A 20,937-nucleotide genomic window follows, 5' to 3' on the forward strand; every position below is an offset into this window, starting at 1 on the left:
CCCAACTACAAAGCCATTCCCTGAAGGCATGAAGCAGGAGTATTTCAAAACATGTATTCTGGCCTCGGGGAATAATGAAGAAGTTACTCGCGCCTTTACCTGTGCTCCAGCTTTTTGCGGCTAATGCACATGGCCCGCTGGTAGCCCTGGGCAATGCACACCTTGTGACGACTGCATTTAACTTTTTGACAGGGATCCTTGGTGGTGTCCAAACCTGATGAAAGAAAGAACGGTAAAGTTTGACATGAGTAGTATATTACTCAGTACCCTGAGCTTGGACAAGTTACCTTTTTTTGGATAAGAACTCTGGAGCTTGGAAAACCTCGGGATTTTTTTTTAATAGCTCTGGCTTGAGGAATCTGACTGCTTTCAAGAACAATGTTTCCAAGTTCTGCTAAATACTCTTTTATCTAGCATCTTGGCACAGAATACTGTCTAGATTTAAAGGAGCAGCTGCTTTGGGACTAATTTATGAGTTTTCAGATACTCAAAAATTTGCTTTATTATTCCCCTCACCTTTATTTCTTTTATATGCTTTTTTTCCCATGTCAGGCGTTCTCCATAGACACCTCCAAGGTCATGTGGCCGGCATGACGGCATGGAGTGTTGTTATGTTCCCACTGTATCGGTACCTATTGATCTCCTCAGATCTGTATGTTTTCGAAGCTGGGGCTAATAGTGGGAGCTCACCCCACTCTGCAGATTCAAACCGCCGATCTTTTGGTCAGCAAGTTCTGCAGCTCAGTGTTTAACCCGCTGCGCTACCAGGGGCTCTGCATATTTACTGGTACTAAAAATCAGGCATGTACATAATTATCTGGATGGCTCGTAAAAACACAGGCATGCATCACTACACCTCAGCACACTGACATCCACTGCATTGACTGAGAAGATTTAAAGGAAGGTGGAATTGGGTTGTTGTAGGTTTTTCCGGGCTATATGGCCATGTTCTAGAGGCATTTTCTCCTGATGTTTTGCCTGCATCTATGGCAAGCATCCTCAGAGGTAGTGAGGTCTGTTGGAAGTAGAAAAATGGGTTTATATATCTGTGGAATGACTAGGGTGGGACAAAGGACTCTTGTCTGTTGGAGCTAGGTGTGAATGTATGTAGGTGGAATTGGCAATCTGTCCACTATACTTTTAGAAAATAATAATATAACATTATAATATAACATAATAATAATATAACATTAAAAAACTCTAAAATTACAACAGCAAAACAGCAGAGAGGAAACAACCAGGCACATCTTAACACCTCTCAACAAAAGATTCCCCCAGGCTCAGCCAGGCCTTTCAATGCTAATGAAGGTGGTCAGTTAAAACATTCACACCTAGCTCCAGCAGAGAAGAGCTCTTTGCCCCACCCCAGTCATTCCACAGATATATAAACCCATTTCCTAATTCCAACAGACCTCACTACCTCTGAGGATGCTTGCCATAGGTGCAGGCGAAACGTCAGGAGAAAATGCCTCTAGAACATGGCCATATAGCCCGAAAAAACCCACAAGAACCTAATAATATAACATTATTGCTTCATTTATCTTACCAACAATATTACAATAACATTGGAGCTACATCCATAGTTGCATCTATAGTCTTTTTTAAATCCAATTTGTGTGCAATACAATTGGCGGTGGATGGATCTTGGAATGGAAGGACAAATGTTCTGCAGTAGTTTAGTGGAGAAGTTTGAAAAATGAAAAAAAATCAGAACATTGATCAGAAATGGCATTGCTGCAAGTGGAAATGCAAATTAACATATAGCATGTGCTTATTGTGCCTTCAAGTTGCCTATTGACTTCTTCATAGGGGTTTACTGGATAAGGAATAGTCAGAGGTGGCTATGCATTCCTTGCTCTGAAATGCATAGCCTGAAGCATTTAGTATTTGTTGGTGATCTCCCTTCAAAGTATTACTCAGAGCTTACCCTGTTTAGCTACTCTGTTCTGTCGTGTGCTGGGCTTGAAACGAATTGCCTTTAAAACAGGATGTGCAGCTTTAGCCCAGCGGGAAGCCAGGGGGCCCCAAAGAGAAATTCGTAAGGATTTTCACCATAAACAGTCTCTAGAGGGCTTGTAAAATATAAGTCTTTTATTGGTGAACAATCAACAGAAACTTCCTTTGCCTTCAAAGGGTTAAACCAGGGGTCCACAAACTTTTTAAACAGAGGGCCACGTCACAGTCCCTCAAATTGTTGGAGGGCCAGATTATAATTTGAAAAAAATGAATGAAATCCTATGCACACTGCACATATCTTATATGTAGTGCAAAAACCACTTAAAAACAATACAATAATTAAAATGATGAACAATTTTAACAAATATACATTTATTAGTATTTCAATGGGAAGTGTGGGCCTGCTTTTGGCTGATGAGATAGGGTTGTTGTTGTTGTGTGCTTTCAAGTTGTTACAGACTTAGGTTGACCCTAAGCGAGGGTCGGGTAAATGACGTTGGAGGGCCGTATTCGGTCCCCGGGTCTTAGTTTGAGGACCCCTGTGTTAAACAAATGCTTCCAGGCTCTGTGCAACTGGTAGCTTCTAACTGTTACTTTACTCTAAAGGAAAATCCCTTTCCAAACTTCTCCCAGACTAACTGTGATCCTAAACCTAACTGATGTGGGCTCCACTACCGGGTTGATCTGCGTCTCAAAGCACCGAGTGGACCTACCAGTAGGCCTGTAGTCACTTCAGCTGGAGTTCTTAGATGTTCAAAGCTGTTTTTCCCCTCCGAAATTCCTCAGAGCTTTAGGGGTTTTCCCTGGGAATCTTTGGGAATCCTTTTGCTCTGAAGACTGTTCTCCCCCGGGAGGTCTTAAGGGTTGAAGCCTTTGTACAGGAGAAGTCTGTATACGTCCTGTACATTGACTTTCCTTGCTGAGACTGACTGAAAATGGCTCCCTTATTTTCTCAATTGTCCTGAACAGGGGGTGGAACCAAACTTAACGATGATGGACAGGGGGCCTGCCCTATAACTGCAAACTTTAACAGGAAGCTACCCTTCTGCAGAATCCCAAGCCTTGGGCTGCAAGCAAACACTTAATACAAAGCAAATAAAGTTGGAGCTTCTGGTACAGTTGTAACAGCACATCCTCAGATCTGGTGCCTTTAGGATTTAGTGCCCGAATTGTACTCCATTAATGAAATGGAAGAACTGTTTGCATCCAAATATTCTCACCACTAATGCTGCTTTCACCCTGATCCTGTTTAGCTTCTCAGATCTGGTGCCTTTAGTATATAATGCCCAGATTGTACTTCATTAATGAAATTGAATAACTGTCTGCATCCAAATATTCTAACCACTAATGTTGCTTTAAATTCAAACTCAGGGTGCATCTACACCATAGAAAGAATGCAGTATGACACTGTTCTAACTGCCAGGATTCAATGCTATGGAATCCTGGGTGTTGAGGCACCAGAACTCTTTGGCAGAGAAGGCAAAATACTACAATTGATTCCATAGTATTGAGCCACGGCACTTAAAGTGGTGTGAAGCGGCATTGATTCTACCGTGTAGATGCACCGTATGCATCTCTGAAGGCAGTCTGAAGGATTTTCCAATTGGTAGTGTGTGCCGTGGTGATGCAGTGCGTTAAACCACTGAGCTGCTGAACTTGCTGACCGAAAGGTTGGCAGTTCGAATCTGCAGAGCGGGGTGAGCTCCCCTCATTAGCCCCAGCTTCTGCCAACCTAGCAGTTTGAAAACATGCAAATGTGATTAGATCAATAAGTACTGCTCTGGCAGGAAGGTAACAGCACTCCATGCAGTCATGCTGGCCACATAACCTTGGAGGTGTCTAAGGACAACGCTGGCTCTTCGGCTTAGAAATGGAGGTGAGTACTGTAATAAACTTGACTTATTTTAGAAAGTTTGGAAGTGACCCACCTTAAAGGGCTGGTGCGTTTTTGTTTTTGTCACATCAGGAGCGACTTGAGAAACTGCAAGTCGCTTCTGGTGTAAGAGAATTGGTCGTTTGCAAGGATGTTGCCCAGGGGACACCCGGATATTTCTGATGTTTTACCATCCTTGTAGGAGGCTTCTCTCATGTCCTTGCATGGGGAGCTGGAGCTGACAGAGGGAGCTCATCCATGCTCTCCACCAATTCGAACCTGCGGCCTGTTGGTCTTCAGTCCTGCCGGCACAAGGATTTAACCTATTGCGCCACCGGGGTCTCATTTTATTATGCTGACGCTGACAAACATGTCAATCCCTTTGTAAATGTTTAATCTAAACCCAATCCAGGGCCTTTGAGTCCACTGTACTAGTTGCCAGCCAAGCTACAATCCCAAATCTTAAACCCAATGACTTAAATCTGGGGAAGAGAGGTTTATAGCCATAACATTTTACATTTAGGGAAAGGCAGCCTATAGCGCTCCCATTATGTATAAATGTAATCACATACACCAGCCTGTGATGTTCTTTCGCTATTTTTTGAAGGTCAACAAATCAGTATTCTTGACAAGCCAGAGCAGTAAAGACATTTCCTTAAAAATTAAATTAATCCAAATTTATTGAATAACACCGAGAGAAGATCAAAGGTGCTTCCATTTGGAGGAAATGTTTTAAATCACCAAAGTCTGCAATATGCAGTGATTGGAAATCAGCTTGGCAGGAATGTGTATTAGTAATGGATTGACTTGCTATACTCCTCAAACATGAGCCTGTTTTACGACATGGAAGACTTTGGCTTGTCAGTGGGATGTTGTCTCCTCTCTGGATTTGAGCCTTAACTTTCAATGAACTATCTATGTGATAATGAACCCCATCCTTGAAATCTGTTCAACATACATGAAACATGGATCAGATTTACCACCTGAATAACAACAGAGCCACAAACTTTCACTGTCTGGGTAGGTGAATTCTGGGAGTTGTAGTCCGCATGATACCATGTCGGACAATTTATTCTTATAGCTCACTTATCACTATAACCGCGACCAGTTTTATCAAATTTGGAAGCTAACAACAGATTTAGATCTGGGTTGCTATGAGTTTTCCGGGCTGTATGGCCATGTTCCAGAAGCATTCTCTCCTGACGTTTCACCCACATCTATGGCAGGCATCCTCAGAGGCTGTAAGGTTTATATATCTGTGGAAAGTCCAGGATGGGAGAAAGACCTCTTGTCTGTTTGAGGCAAGTGTGGATGTTGCAATTGGCCACCTTGATTAGCATTGAATGGCCTTGCAGCTTCAAAGCCTGGCTGATTCCTGCTTGGCGGAATCCTTTGTTGCAAGGTACAAGCTGGCACTGATTGTTTCCTGCCTTTAGTCACCCTGTTTTGTTTTGTTTTTAGTGTTGCTCTTTATTTACTGTCCTGATTTTAGAGTTTATTAATACTGGTAGCTAGATTTTGTACATTTTCATGGTTTCCTCCTTTCTGTTGAAATAATAATAATAATAATAATAATAATAATAATAATAATAATACTTTATTTGTACCACGCTACCATCTCCCCAAGGGACTCGGTGCGGCTTACATGAGGCTGAGCCCTAAAACAACAATACAAGCAATTAAAAACATAAACAATAAAATACACAAAATTATCAAGACAACACACAATTAAAAACTGGGAAGGCCAAATGTAGAGTTAAAATTGGAAATAATGCTGGGGCATGGACGAAAGGTGATACTGGTGTTTGTGGAAATTGCCCACACGTTTGTGGATTTCAGGTGACTGAGCTCTGTGAGTGCAGCTTTTTTCCAAATGAAACACAGAGTGTTTGAGGACTGGGACATCCGCAGGGACACCAAGGTGCTTGCTTATAAAGCTATTGTCCTCCCAACCTTGCTATATGCCTGCGAAACATGGACTGTCTACAGATGTCACATGCAACTCCTGGAACGATTCCATCAGCGCTGTCTCCGGAAAATCCTGCAAATCTCTTGGAAAGACAGGTGGACAAATGTCAGTGTGCTGGAAGAAGCAAAGACCACCAGCCACGAAGCGACGGTCCTCCGCCATCAATGTGGTCCACAGCCACGTTGTCCGGATGCCCAACCACCGTTTCCCAAAGTAGTTGCTCTACTCTGAACTCAAGAATGCAAAATGTAATATTGGAGGACAGGAAAAGAGGTTTAAAGATAGGCTCAAAGCCAACCTTAAAAACTCTGGCATAGACACTGAGATCTGGGAAGCCCTAGCCCTTGAGCACTCCAGCTAGAGTTCAGCTGTAACCAGCAGTGCTGTAGAATTTGAAGAGGCATGAATGGAGGATGAAAGAGAGAAACATGCCAAGAGGAAGGCACATCAAGCCAACCTTGACAGGGACCACCTTCCACTTGGAAACCAATGCCCTCACTGCGGGAGAAGATGCAGATCAAGAATAGGGCTTCACAGTCACTTATGGAACCACCAGAACTCTGATCCTGGAAGACTATCCTACTAGGACAATGAGGGATCGCCTAAGTAAATAAGTCACACTTGCCTCAAATAGACAAGAGTTCTTTGTCCCACACTAGACATTCCACATATATATATAAACCTCCCATGTCTAGTTTTGGACAGACCTCACAGTCTCTAAGGATACCTGCTATAGATGTAGGCAAAATGTCAGGAGAGAATGCTTCTGGAACATAGTCATACAGCTCAGAAAACCCACAGCAACCCAGTGATTCTGGTCATGAAAGCCTTCAACAAAACATAGGCTGAGATCTGATTATCACTTGGATGGCAAACAAGGGTTTAAAACCATACTGTTTGAAACCTTGGAGACGTCCTGCCAATCAAAGCTGACAATAGATATTCTGACACCATATAATACTGGTTTCCTATATTCCTATATTCAGTACTGTCCATGTATTTAGTAGCTGCCCGTATTGTTTTTGTTTAAAAGCTGAAAACCTTTCAAAACTGGAGAGTAACATCTTAAAAACCATAGAATGTGTGCTACAGATGGAGTGCCACCACTGACAAGGCACTGACATGGCAACAGGTTTTGGAAAACAACCATATACGAGGGTTGAATGAAAAGTAATGCCTTCATCTTCGTTACTTGGGTTTGGATGGGAATATTCTTATAAATCAAACGCAGAAATAATCCTTAGAATGTGCTTTTTAACGACCACTATTCGCTTTTCCACACAATCACCAGACAATTGGATACATTTCTGCCAACAATGACCAAGGTTTCTGAAGCCGAAGTCAACACTCTGTTTCTGCAACCAGTGTCTCACAATTCTCTCAATGTCTTCATCAGAAGCAGAATGATGTCCCTGCAGATCTCCCTTCGTTATTGGGAACAGATGGATGTCAAACGGTGCTAAATCTGAACTGTATGGAGGATGTTGTACAGTGTTGAGATCCAGTCCCTGAAGTTTCAAGTCTGTGCGCTTTCATTTCATGCACAGATTTTCCAGTGGCCAAGCAAAGCAATAATATGACCCACACAATCTTGTGACATGCCAATTATACTTGAAATTTCACTCTGAGTGATACGATGATTGTCCTGAATCAATTTGTCAACCTTTGGCTTGTGAAACTCGGTGGTTGCTGTCCTAGGACGTCCAACTCTTGTTTGACACACAAGGTTCCCACCTCAACATCTTTAAACTTACTCGCTCAACGACGTACAGTTCTCACATCAACACAATCACCACAAACAGCTTGAATTCTCTGATGAATCTCCTTTGGGGTGACACCTTCTGCTGTCAAGAATTCAATGACTGCACGTTGCTTAAGTCACATTGCAGGGTTCCATACTTCATACTTTAACAACACAACCGTTCAATGCTAAGGCTTCCTGCCAAAATGGAACTGTAGAGGAGAGTCTGCTGAACAAGCCAGAACCTGCTGCATACCAGTACTGCCATCTGTTGAGGAGTTACGAAGATGGGGACATTACTTTTCATTCAACTCTCGTATATCTCAAATGTGCCTATGCAACATGGTCACATCAAATGACATTATCTGCCCGTGTGATCCTTATGATGTGATATTTACTACTGCCCTACTCCACTGATTTCCTCCGGGCTTCATGCTTTGCTTCTCTCCCACAAACGCTCCCTTTTCCACGGTGCACACCCACCCAATACTTTTGGATCAATTGTCTGTGAAACCACAGTTCGGAGCTATCGATTTCAACTAGCAATTTAACTGACAGTAACCGAGGAAGGTAATGTAACATTTTGCAGACTCCACAAACATAAAACGAAAATTATTCCCATCAGTCACTTAAGCACGATCAATTCTGCTTAATGGCATGCAACAACCTTATCTAATAAGAGAGGGATGCAAAAGCTAACAACGCAACATTGTACTGAGGGGGTGGGGTGGTTATGGCCCTCCAGATACTTCCAGACTGCAACTCCAATCATTCCTTACCACTGGCAATGCTGATTAGGACTGATGAGGGTTATGAACCAACACCATCCCTGCTCAACACCCTTGCCTGGAAATTAGCTCCACTGAAGCCAGCAAAGCTTAATTCTGATTAGATGTATAAATTCTCATTGAAACCAACTAAAATAGCTGGGATGAAATCAAAATTCATCCCAAAAGATGTAAACAGATGGATTTCCCAATTCATTAAGTAATTCAGAGGAGGGAAAACATATGCCAAAGACAGAAATCATATGCATCAGCATGGAAATCACCCAAATACCTGGGAGTCACTCTGGACCGTACTCTTACCTACAAGAAGCACTGCCTGAACATCAAGCAAAAAGTGGGTGCTAGAAACAATACCATACGAAAGCTGACTGGCACAACCTGGGGATCACAACCAGATACAGTGAAGACATCTGCCCTTACGCTGTGCTACTCTGCTGCTGAGTATGCATGCCCAGTGTGGAACACATCTCACCATACTAAAACAGTGGATGTGGCTCTTAATGAGACATGCCGCATTATCACGGGGTGTCTGCGCCCTACACCACTGGAGAAATTACACTGCTTAGCCGGTATTGCACCACCTGACATCCGCTGGGAAGTAGCAGCCAATAGTGAAAGGACCAAGGCAGAGACATCTCCAGCTCATCCCCTGTTTGGGTATCAGCCAGCACGCCAATGGCTTAAATCTAGACATAGTTTTCTAAGATCTACAGAGACACTCGCTGGAACACCTCAGCAAGCGAGAGTCCAAAAGTGGCAGGCTCAAACCCAGCACCTCAACCAATGGCTGATACCAAATGAGAGACTCCCTCCTGGGCACACAGAAGACTGGGCGACTTGGAAGGCATTGAACAGACTGCGCTCTGGCACCACGAGATGCAGAGCCAACCTTCAGAAATGGGGCTACAAAGTAGAATCCTCGACATGCGAGTGTGGAGAAGAGCAAACCACTGACCACCTGCTGCAATGCAACCTGAGCTCTGCACAATGGAGGACCTTCTTGCAGCAACACCGGAAGCACTCCAAGTGGCCAGATACTGGTCAAAGGACATTTAACCAACTACCAAACTCACAAGTTGTGTATTTTTCTGTTTGTTTGCTTTGTTCTGTTAGAAATGTAATATAATGGACTGGTTGCTCTGACAGGACAAATAAATAAGCATGGAAATATGAGGGTTGAATGAAAAGTAATGTCTCCACCTTCGTAACTCCTCAACAGATTATTATTTATTATTATTAACTTTATTTGTACCCCGCTAGCATCTCCCGAAGGACTCGATGCGGCTTACAAAGGCCAAGGCCAACAATAAAACAGTAATATAACAATTACATATAAACCAAAGCTAATCAAAAAACATAAAGCAATAACCGTAAATAATAAAACAACACACCGTGATACAAAAAAACTAGGCCGGGCAAATGTAATGGGTACAGATTAAAAAGTGCTGAGTGTGCTGAGTGATATATTAGGATTTTTGGATAGGTGCAATGTGCAGACAATCTTAATTTCTAATAAAGTGCTTTTGGGAATTTATTGCTAAGATTTTCCTATTCTGGAAAGGCACACCGGAATAGCCAGGTCTTCAAGCTCTTCCTAAACACTGCCAACGTAGGGGCTTGTCTGATGTCCTTGGGGAGGGAGTTCCAGAGTCGGGGGGCTACCACAGAGAAGGCCCTGTCCCTCGTCCCCACCAGCTGCGCTTGCGACGCAGGTGGGATCGTGAGCAGGGCCTCTCCAGATGAACGAAGAGAGCGTGCGGGTGCGTAGACGGAGATGCAGTCACGGAGGTAGGCAGGTCCTAAACCGTTTAGAGCTTTGTAGGTAAGCACCTGCACCTCGAATTGGGATGTGAAAATGAACCAGATGGCAGTACTGGTATGCGGCAGGTACTGGCTTGTTCAGTAGACTCTCCTCTACAGCTAAGGGAAACTTTAGCATTGAATGGTTGTGTTGTTAAAGTGTGAAGTATGGAACCCTGCGCAGATGGTCGGTCTGTTGGGACTCAGCCTGTGTTTCAGCCTGAATCTGTTATAGTGTTTTCCCCTTCTAATGTTTCTGAGCCTGACTTGGGTAGTGAACCTAATGGGATGAATGCCAATGAGGATTAGGTGCAAAATGGAGACACTTTGGATAATAAGGTTACTACAGACTCTGATCGAGAAGAGTCGGGGGAAAGGCTACGTTCTCATGAGAAAGTTCCTGCCTTGGGAAGGCAAGAAAGTTTACTCCCTTCTCCAGGATCCAGTTTGCAAGATAGTTTCACACCTGCTGCAGTTAATGAAGAGATAGATAAAACCAGTCGCCGTCTGGAAATCAGCCAGAACCGTAGAGAGTCCCAATGTTTACGTAGCTCAGAAAGAATTTGGCAGTTAAGGTCAAAGACTGGGGGAAGTAGAAATCAGTTTCTGGGACTTAAATTGAGCTCTTAGGAAATTTCCTGTAGACCAGTCATCGTTTAGAATCAGGTCAAGTCTCCTGGATATTCTTGTTTCGTGCTGCCTTGTCTCCGTGGTTTCCTGGCTTCTCAAGTGGATTAACAGTGGCTATGTAGATTGAAGGATTTTGGTTTACTGCATCTGGATTATTACAGCAAGCTTTTGGAACTTTGGTATTATTTTTATATTTGGACACTGTTTTTTGTTGCTGCTTATTTGTCTTTTTTGCTTTTTGCTTTTATGAACTTTATATTCGCCTCTTTTATTGACTCCAATTATTCTTCAAATAAATGACTCTTCTTTCATCCAAGGTGTGGTGTAATTAATGATTAGAGGGTCCTGCTCCTGCTCTCGAGTGCAACACGGTCAATGCGACTTAAGCAACGTGCAGTCATTGAAATCTTGACACCAGAGGGTGTCACCCCAAAGGAGATTAATCAGAGAATGCAAGCTGTTTGTGGTGATTGTGTTGATGTGAGTCCTGTGAGTTGTTGGGTGAGTAAGTTTAAAGATGTTGGAAACATCTGACTTGCGTGACAAACAAAGAGTTGGGAGTCCTGTGACTGCAACCACTAAGTTTCACAAGCAAAAGGTTGACAGATTGATTCAGGACAATCGTCATATCACTCAGAGAGAAATTTCAAGCATAATAGGCATTTCACAAAAAAGTGTGGGTCACATTATTGCTTTGCTTGGCTATCGGAAGATCTGTGCATGATAGGTTGCGGAAACAGAGTGTCTACTTCTTCCGTGACGGCTTCAGAAAACTTGTACTGATGTATCCAATTTTGTGGTGATTATGTGGAAAAGCGGATAGTGGTAGTTAAAGAGCACACGCTAAGGATTATTTCTGCGTTTGATTTATTAGAATATTCCCATCCAAACCCAAGTAACGAAGGTGGAGGCATTACTTTTCATTCAACCCTCGTCGTATATGCAAAATGGTGACTACAGCTCAGAGCTATAGAAGTTCCAAAGTACATCATTTTGTTCATGGAGTACAGTAATACTCCACGAACAATAAATATACGAACCACCTCTTGCAAGAAAAGGTATTATTTCTGAATTGCATCCAGATATTTCTGTAGCTAATAAAACCACAAGTCCATTCCCATTTCACATCTCAATTTAAACTGGCCTCTTATCGTGTGATATGATTATCCTGGCCAGCAGCCACTTCCAAATGCTTTTCAGAACAAATGAAAGGAAGTCAGATGAATCAACTATGTTAGATTTGCTCCCATCTTTACTGTCCTGCAGAACAAAAACATTGGTGCCACGATGTCCTTGGCTACTTTCTTGCAGGAGATAGAGATGAAATTTTACCTTCATCGACTGGTTGATTGTCCTCCCAGCTCTTGATGTAATCATCCTAATGGGGAGAAGAAAATGGGACAGACGAAAAATATAGATAACATAAAATATCAGCCACAAACATTTCACATACTTAGAAGTAAAAACGGCACTTATATAGAGAATGCTATAGAGACCATATGCTTGCAAATAATTTCTGTTGGGCTTGCCTTCTTCGGCGCCATCTACACTGTCATATAATCCAGTTTCCAAATCCAGATGATCTGCTTTGAACTGGATTATAGGGCAATGTAGACCCATATAATCCAGTTGAAATCATATAATCTGGATTGAGAAACTGAATAATATGGCAGCGTAGATTCAGACTTTGTTATACTTTGCAGTAAGATCCAAGCAATTGATTCATGGTGTATCTTCTTCTCTCCCCAAAGAGATCAATCTCTAGAACAGTCAATGGGAGACATCAGTTCTCCAGGAAACAACCTGTGAAGAGTTATTATTTGGGCTTCTGGATATTCCCAAACCTGGTTTTTTTAGTCTCTGGGTTTTTTCTTTGGACCAGTGGTTCTCAAAGTGCCCTCCATGAAGGAGCTCCATGAAGCATACTGAGGGGCTCCACGCTTCCCTCTCCCCCTCCCTCCCCCTCCAAGCTTTCCCTCTTCTTTCTTGCCGTTAATAATAATAATAATAATAATAATAACTTTATTTATATCTTGTCACCATCTCCCCAAGAGGACTCGGAGTGGCTTACATGAGGCCAAGCCCAATAATACAGGGCTTCTTAAACTTTTTCCACTCACAACCCCTATCTCTCTGAGAAATTTTAATGTGACCCCAGGTATATAAATATATAAAAGAGGTATACAAATCACACATTTGCTGAAAATATATCAGCATTTGCAAGGATTGCTAAACAGGATGATTTCTGTTTTCTGTTGGTCATGGGAGTCCTGTGTGCCATATTTGGTTCAATTCCCTCATTAGTGGAGTTCAGAATGATCTTGGATTGTAGGTGAACTATAAATCCCAGCAACTACAACTCCCAAATGACAAAATAATTGTTTGAGTGATGGTCACTCCTTGGGTTAATAGGTGTCTTGTGGCCAAATTTGGTGTCAATTCGTCCAGTGGTTTTTGGGTTATGTTAATCCCACAAACGTACATTACATTTTTATTTCTATAGACTAGCTGTACCTGGCCACGCGTTCATGTGGCCCTCAGAAAACAAAGGATTTGCAGACATGAAGCAATCTGGGCGAGGGAACTCCTCCCACCAAAGTTTTCCTGCTGGCTAGTAGAAGCTAGGCTGTTAAGGTGCAAGGTGGTATGGAAAATAAAGTAATGAGAAGCAACCACTGAAGCTGCAAGGCTTTTCAGTTATATTCATGCTGGCCAAAACACTAAAAAAAAAAAGCCTCTTTGAAACAGAGGCTGGGTGGCCATCTGTTGGGGATGCTTTGAATGTGATTTTCCTGCTTCTCCACAGAATGGGGTTGGCCTGGATGGCTCACCAGGTGTCTCCCAACTCTAGGGCTCTCTGAGTCTATATTCTTCTCTTCCCTTCACCAGTTTCCCCCTTTCTTTCTTTGCTCCTTCCCTTCCTCTTCCTTTCCTTTCCTCTCCCATCCCTGCCTCCTTTCCCTTTCTTCCTCTTTCTTTCCTTCTACCTTTCTTTCCATTCATAAACTTCTCTTCTCTTCACTAATCCTTTTCTTCCTTTCTTCTCTCCTTTCTCTTTCTTTTCCCTCCTTCCTCCTGGACGGTTTTTAAGGTTTTTTGGGAGGGATGTGGAGCCCAAGTGGGAGAGTTGCTGGCCTTCTCATGATTCGCATCCTCCCTTCACCCAACCGGGGGGGGGGGGGGGGAGTACAGCCATTCCTGCAATCAGGCTTGCCTTGCAACCCTCTGTTCTTGGGGGAAGAGTTGCCTGGTAGCCACGTGGGCCTCATGGAGCTGCTGTGGTGACTCCAGCTGCAGCCGGGGCTTGCCTCACCAAGCTCCCACCCCTCTGTTAGGCCAGGCCTTCTCCTTCCTTCCCTCTTTCCTTTCCTCAATCCCTCCCCTCCCCAAAAGAAAAAGGACTTTGCCTTCCTGCATGGCAGAGCAGGAACAGTTGGTGTTTCATTCTTCTCGCGCAATGGGGAGAGGGACTTTTGAACATGCTCTGTAAGGCATTTTTCTTTTTGGGGAGTTTTAAGTTATTTCCCCTTCATTTTTTTTACGGTTTTTTGGTTGGAAAGACATAGATCGGATTAGAATGTGTTTTGCTGCCAAATTTGGTGTCAATTCATCCAATTGTTTTTGAGTTCTGTTAATCCCACAAACGAACATTACATTTTTATTTCTATAGATTGTTCTTTTGTGGTTTTTTCTACACTACAAAGAAGACATATGGAATGTGCCTAGGAATGCATTTATGTTTTTTTTCAAACTATAGTCTGTCCCCCCCCCCCCACCCACAAAGAGGCTGAGAGACTGTGAACTGGCCCTCAGCTTGAAAAGTTTGGACACCTCTGAGCTAAGAGGACCCCTATTTGGGATCCGGAACTCACAGTTTACGAATCAGTGTGCCACAGAACATGGTAAGAGTGGATCCAAAGCATCCCCATTTCTGCTCTAAAAAATTAACTTGTGTTTTGTTTGTTTGCTAAAGAACGAATGAAAGAACAGAAGCCCGAGCCTTAAGCCTAGTTCTCACATTTCTGAGCTCATTTATTTATTTATTTCTAGGCTGCCTTTTGGGGACAAGTGTTTTGTTTTTTTTAAAGCAATATAGGAACATCTGAAGAAATAAAAGCCAGGAACAACAATGCAGCAAAAATCCCACCCGCAAGATGAGTTGTTTTTGACAGTTTCCAAATCTGGCAAGCTCCCAACAGTCAGCGGCCCACTGCAAATCAATGGAACCGTTGTCGGCTTTCAAGTGTTATGCAATCAGAACAAACATGTTCTATCAACCAGAAAAACAAAATAAAAGAGGTTTAATGACAGAGCCCTTGGGAAAGAAGATTGCTATCCTGCTTGATCAAAATGAAGGGGAGACTGCCCACATTTCAGCAATCTTTCATTTAAGACAAATGCACAACAAAAGCCCACTCAGCTCACTATAGCCAGGGGCCAATTCATATGCCATTGTCTTTTTTAATGGAACCTCATCCCAAAATGGCTTTATCTTATACATGAAGCCTCTTCTGCACTGCCATATAAAATGCTGATTGTCTGCTTTGAACTGGATTATATGGTAGTGTTCTGTTGCGTGCTGGGCCTGTAACAGCTATACTTTTCTATAGGACGTATACTTTAAGCCCAGCGGGAAGCCAGGGGCGCCTCAAAGAGAGGTTCTCAGGGATTTTTCTGAAGTGATGGTCTTTAGAGTCTTTGATAATGCAATGAAGTCTTTATTATGGAACAAACAACAAATCTTCAATGGTTCAAACAACACTTCAAGGCTTTCTTAGTCTAGTCCTCAATGGACTGGCACCTGACTTTGATTAACTAAACTTTCTCTGTAGGAAAACCCTTTTTAACCTCTCCCAGGCTGCTTTCTATCTATGCCTCATCGGTATGGGCCCTACTACCGACTCCAAATGCGTCTGGGTATCGAGTAGACCTACCAGCTGAAGCTTGAAGATATTTCAGCTGGAGTTCCGTGGATCTGTAATGCTGTTTTCCCTTCGAGAATTCTTAGAAAACTTCAGGGCTGTTCCCTCTGATGCTGTGAGGCTGAGAGGCTGTGAGCTCTCAGCCAGATCTTTTGGGACCTTTCTCCTGGAATTTCTGCTTCTGTATCCCTGGATGCTATTTTTCCCTGGATGGTTAATGAGAAAGGAAGCTTTTCTACGGGACGAGCTGGTCTACGTCCTATAACTTAGCTACCATGTGTGAGACTGCCCAAAAATGGCTCCTTTCCCTCCTAGAGCCCAGAACAAGAAGCGGAACCAAAGCTTAATTATGATGGACAGGAAGCCTGTCCGATGTCTGCAAACAGATAACAGAAAGAAAATAAAGCTAGAGCCCCTGGTACAGCCGTACCAGTACAGGTAGTGTAGACTCATATAGTCCAGTTCAAAGCAGTGTAGAAGGGGCCTGTGATGGTCTTGTGAATGTAAATCGGATAATAAAATTGGAAGTGTCCACATACCTCCACATTGCTTGTTTTCTGTGAGATGGGAAGTACTTACATTGCCACAACACAACTTGGAAATGTTACCTTCTTGGACAATTCCCCAAATCCCTTAGCTAATATGGTCAGTAAATTGACTTTTTCGAGCTTTGGATTTAGTACTGATGGTGTGACTTGTCAGGACGTATAAAGAAAGGGTTCCTGTGAGCAAGGGGTCCTTACAAATGTCTTATCAACCCCCTTCTAGACTGCCATAAGGTCCAGATTATCAGAATGTATAATCCCCATTTGAAATTATTATATGAGTCCACACTACCATATAATCCAGTTCAAAGCAGATAATCTGGATTTTATATGACAGTGTAGGTGGGGCCTCAAGGGATCCATCTACTACACTATTGAATTAATGCAGTCTGATACCATTTCAATGCTATGGAATCCCAAGAGTTGTAGTTTTACAAAGTCTTCAGTCTTTTCTGCCAGAGGTTGTAGGTGTCTCACCAAGCTACAAATCCCATGCCCATAGCATTGAGTGGTGTCAAACTACATTAATCTTACAGTGTAGCTCAATGGTCCTCAACATGTCTTCAGTCTTTTCTGCCAAAGTTTGTCAGTGTCTCACCAAGCTACAAATCCCATGTCCATAGCATTGGGTGGTGTCGAACTACATTAATCTTACAGTGTAGATCAATGGTCCTCAACCTGTCTTCAGTCTTTTCTGCCAGAGGTTGTCAATGTCTCACCAAGCTACAAATCCTATGTCAATAGCATTGAGTGGTGTCGAACTACATTAATCTTATAGTGTAGATCAATGGTCCTCAACCTGTCTTCAGCCTTTTCTGCCAAATGTTGTCAGTGTCTCACCAAGCTACAAATCCTACGTCCATAGCATTGGGTGGTGTCGAACTACATTAATCTTACAGTGCGGCTCAATGGTCCTCAACCTGTCTTCAGTCTTTTCTGCCAAAGGTGGTCAGTGTCTCACCAAGCTACAAATCCCATGTCCATAGCATTGGGTGGTGTCAAACTACATTATTCTTACAGTGTAGATCAATGGTCCTCAACCTGTCTTCAGCCTTTTCTGCCAAATGTTGTCAGTATCTTACCAAACTACAAATCCCATGTCCACAGCATTGGGTGGTGTCAAACTACATTAATCTTGCAGTGTGGATCAATGGTCCTCAACCTGTCTTCAGTCTTTTCTGCCAAAGGTGGTCAGTGTCTCACCATGCTACAAATCCAATGTCCATAGCATTGGGTGGTGTCAAACTACATTAATCTTACAGTGTGGATCAATGGTCCTCAACCTCTGGGTCACCAGATATTTTGGCCTTCAACTCCCAGAAATCCTAACTGCTGGTAAACCGGTTAGGATTTATGGGAGTTGTAGGCCAAAACATCTGAGGACCCATAGGTTGAGAACCACTGGGGTGGATGCACCCAAAGTCTGGCTCTGCAAAAGATGTGCCTCTATCAGGCTCACCCTGTTGTTTACATGCTATTTTGAGATGACAACCCATTGTGTGTCCTTGGGCCAATCACACACTCTTAGAGGAAAGGAACGGCAAACCTTCTCTGAACAAATTTCGGCAAGAAAATCAATGCTCTGAAATCATGGTAACAAACCTGGATTAAAATCTGAATCAATAACTCAGAACATCTTTGTTCTCAAGGTAATGGCAAAGGAAGGGAAAGGGTCAGCTAAAAGAGAAGCTCTGGTTTTCAGACTAGGCCGAGGATGAGTAAAGTTATGGGCCAGATGATCTGCTCTGAACTGGATTATATGGCAGTGTAGACTCACATAATCCAGTTCAAAACAGATAATCTGTATTTTGTACCATAGCTTACTTGTCTGAACGTATCTCCCCCTATGTCCCAACTTGAAATTTACGATCTTCCGGGGAGGCCCTGCTCTCGATCCCACCTTTGTCACAAATGCGCTTGGTGGGGACAAGGGACAGGGCCTTCTCGGCGGTGGCCCCCCGCCTATGGAACTTGGTCCCCAGTGAAATCAGGTCAACAGCTTCCCTCCTTTCCTTCAGGAAAAAGTTGAAGATATGGCTATGGGACCAGACATTCAGATAGCAGGCTGACAATAGAAATGACGATAATGCTATGGAAAAAGGACTATGGACAGGCTTCTGATTAAGTTGCTGATTGTAGAACACAGACATGACATGCCAACTAATTCAAATTGTACTATCTTAAATGGTTTTTAATCTAATTTTAATGTTTTAACTTATTACGTAACTCTGAGGATGCTTGCCATAGATGCAGGCGAAATGTCAGGAGAAAATGCCTCTAGAACATGGCCATATAGCCCGAAAAAACCTACAACAACCCAGTGTTGTTTATTTATTGTAAACGTGGGGCATTGAATTGTTGCCGGCTGTAAGCCACCCTGAGTCCCCATTCAGGGGTAGAGAAGGGTGGGGTACAAACAGGGCCGGCTCGTCCATTACGCAAAGTAAGCGGTCGCAGTACACTTTTTTTTTTTGCCAGGGGCGCAGAGGCGCCTCTGTAAATGCCCTTTGACCGCCACTTGAGGAGTGCCCCCTCGGCTCACAACAGCCCTAGCAGTCCGGGGGAAGCCTCGGCAACCCATTACGCAAAGTAAGCATTTGCAGTATAGTTGATTTTGCCCAGGGGCACTCTTGAGACGCTCTTAGGGGAAAATAAACCTTGACATATGCGAGTTGTAGTTACTGGGATGTATAGTTCACCTACAATCAAAGAGCATTCTGAACTCCACCAATGATGGAATTGAACCAAATATGGCACACAGAACTCCCACGACGAACAGAAAATATATATCAATTATTGGTTGGGGGGGGGGGCAAAATACTGTTTGCTTACCGTTGAAAATTACCTAGGGCCGCCTCTGGGTACAAATATTTGAAATAAATGAATAAACAAACAAACATGGAGCCTTAGAGCCCTTCCATACTACCCAAAATATCAAGGCAGATAATCCACAATATTTGCTTTGAACTGGATTATCTGAGTCCACACTGCCAGATAATCCAGTTCAATGTGGATTTTATACAGCTGTGTGGAAGGGGCCTTCGTCTTCTTGCTAAACTTTACAACTGCATGAAGGACAAAGTTGGAAAAACCTTTTCGCTCCAAGAAAATTGGCTTATGGGAAGACTCAAAATTAGATGTGTGTCCTGGATTAACTGACATGAAGGTGTCAGCCATTTCTGCCACCTTCAAAGCAGTATCTGGCTGAACCTTATTCAGTCCTTCTCTCCCTGTGATCTAGTTTCAAAGAAAGTCATCTATAAAACCAGATAAAGCTGTTATTACAAGTAAGAGGCTTAGCGAGATGGAAAAAAATCACACCATTTAAGGTAGACGGTCGGTACGTATATTCCAGGTTGGTATGATTCTATATCATTTCATTGCAGATGAGAGCCAGGTTGCATAAATAGGAGAATTACAAGGTATAGCTCTTGCTGGACTATAGACGGTAGCGAGGGAAGGATAGAGATTGGATTTTGCTCCCATGTTAGAATGAAAAATTCTGTCCATAACAATATGATCTTGTTTATGTAATACTTGCTGTGGCCCAGTCTGGTGATTTGGAAAATAAAGTAATGAGAAAGTGTTGGTTTCTAATATATGTAATGTTGTATGTTTGAGGGAAAACAGTATTTCTTGTTGTTTCTTTGTCAGTGTTGATGTGGAGATTGTCTGGTTTGCCCACCCTGGAACATGCAACATATAATTGTCCTTCTTTAGGGGCTTCTTTCAAATCTGTGATACTATATCTCTCTGTGTGAATCATATCTATCTATTTATATCTATGGCTGGATGGTTCTTTGTCAGGAGGGCTTTGATTATGTTTTCTTGCCTGGTAAAGGGAGTTGGACTGGATGGTCTTAAGTATGGGGGTTCTGTGTGGGAAGTTTGCCCCAATTCTGTCGTTGGTGGGGTTCAGCATGCTCTTTGATTGTAGGTGAACTGTTAAATCCCAGAAACTACAACTCCTAAATGTCAGGGTCTATTTTCCCCAAACTCCACCAGTATTCACATTTTGGCATATTGAGTATTCGTGTAGAGTTTGGTCCAGGTCCATCATTGTTTGAATCCACAGTGATCTCTGGATGTAGGTGAACTATAACTCCAAAACCAAAGGACACTGCCCAGCAAACCCTTCCAGTATTTTCTGTTGGTCATGGGAGAACTGGGTGTCAAGTTTGGTTGAATTCGCTCGTTGGTGGGGTTCAGAATATTCTTTGATTGTAGGTGAACTATAAATCCCAAGAACTATGACTCCCAAATGACAAAATCAAAAAATTTTGAGTGAAGGACATACATTGGGTTGTTAGGTGTCTTGTGTCCAAATCTGGTGTCAATTCTGTTAATCCCACAAACGAGCATTGCTGTGACATACTGTGGTGTCAGTAAAATACTATTACTACTAATAATAATAATCCAGCATACAGATCTTGTTTGCTGTGACATACTGTGGTGTCAGTAAAATAATAATAATAATAATAATAATAATAATAATAATAATCCAGCATATAGATCTTGTTTGCTGTGACATGCTGTGGTGTCAGTAAAATAATAATAATAATAATAATAATAATAATAATAATAATAATAATCTTTATTTATACCCCGCCACTATCTCCCCGAAGGAGACTCAGAGCGGCTAACATGAGGCCAAGCCCAGCGATACATTACAGCAAAATAAATTACAGAACAACAAAAATAACATCACAATAA

At 42.6% G+C, this 20,937-nt stretch overlaps 1 protein-coding gene across 1 annotated transcript in view; it reads right to left on the reverse strand.

Annotated features, from left to right (window-relative positions):
* LOC132770172 (testican-2-like) overlaps window positions 1–20,937 on the reverse strand; it is a 169,833-nt gene that overhangs the window by 58,840 nt on the left and 90,056 nt on the right. The window contains exons 2-3 of the mRNA XM_067466257.1: window positions 12,090–12,135; window positions 100–214 (exon numbers count right to left, since the gene is read on the reverse strand). Coding sequence (XP_067322358.1) covers window positions 100–214; window positions 12,090–12,135 — 161 coding nt within the window. The remainder of the gene's footprint in view (window positions 1–99; window positions 215–12,089; window positions 12,136–20,937) is intronic.

The sequence above is a fragment of the Anolis sagrei genome, chromosome 3 (assembly GCF_037176765.1).
Source record: "Anolis sagrei isolate rAnoSag1 chromosome 3, rAnoSag1.mat, whole genome shotgun sequence".
NCBI classification, from domain to species: domain Eukaryota; kingdom Metazoa; phylum Chordata; class Lepidosauria; order Squamata; family Dactyloidae; genus Anolis; species Anolis sagrei.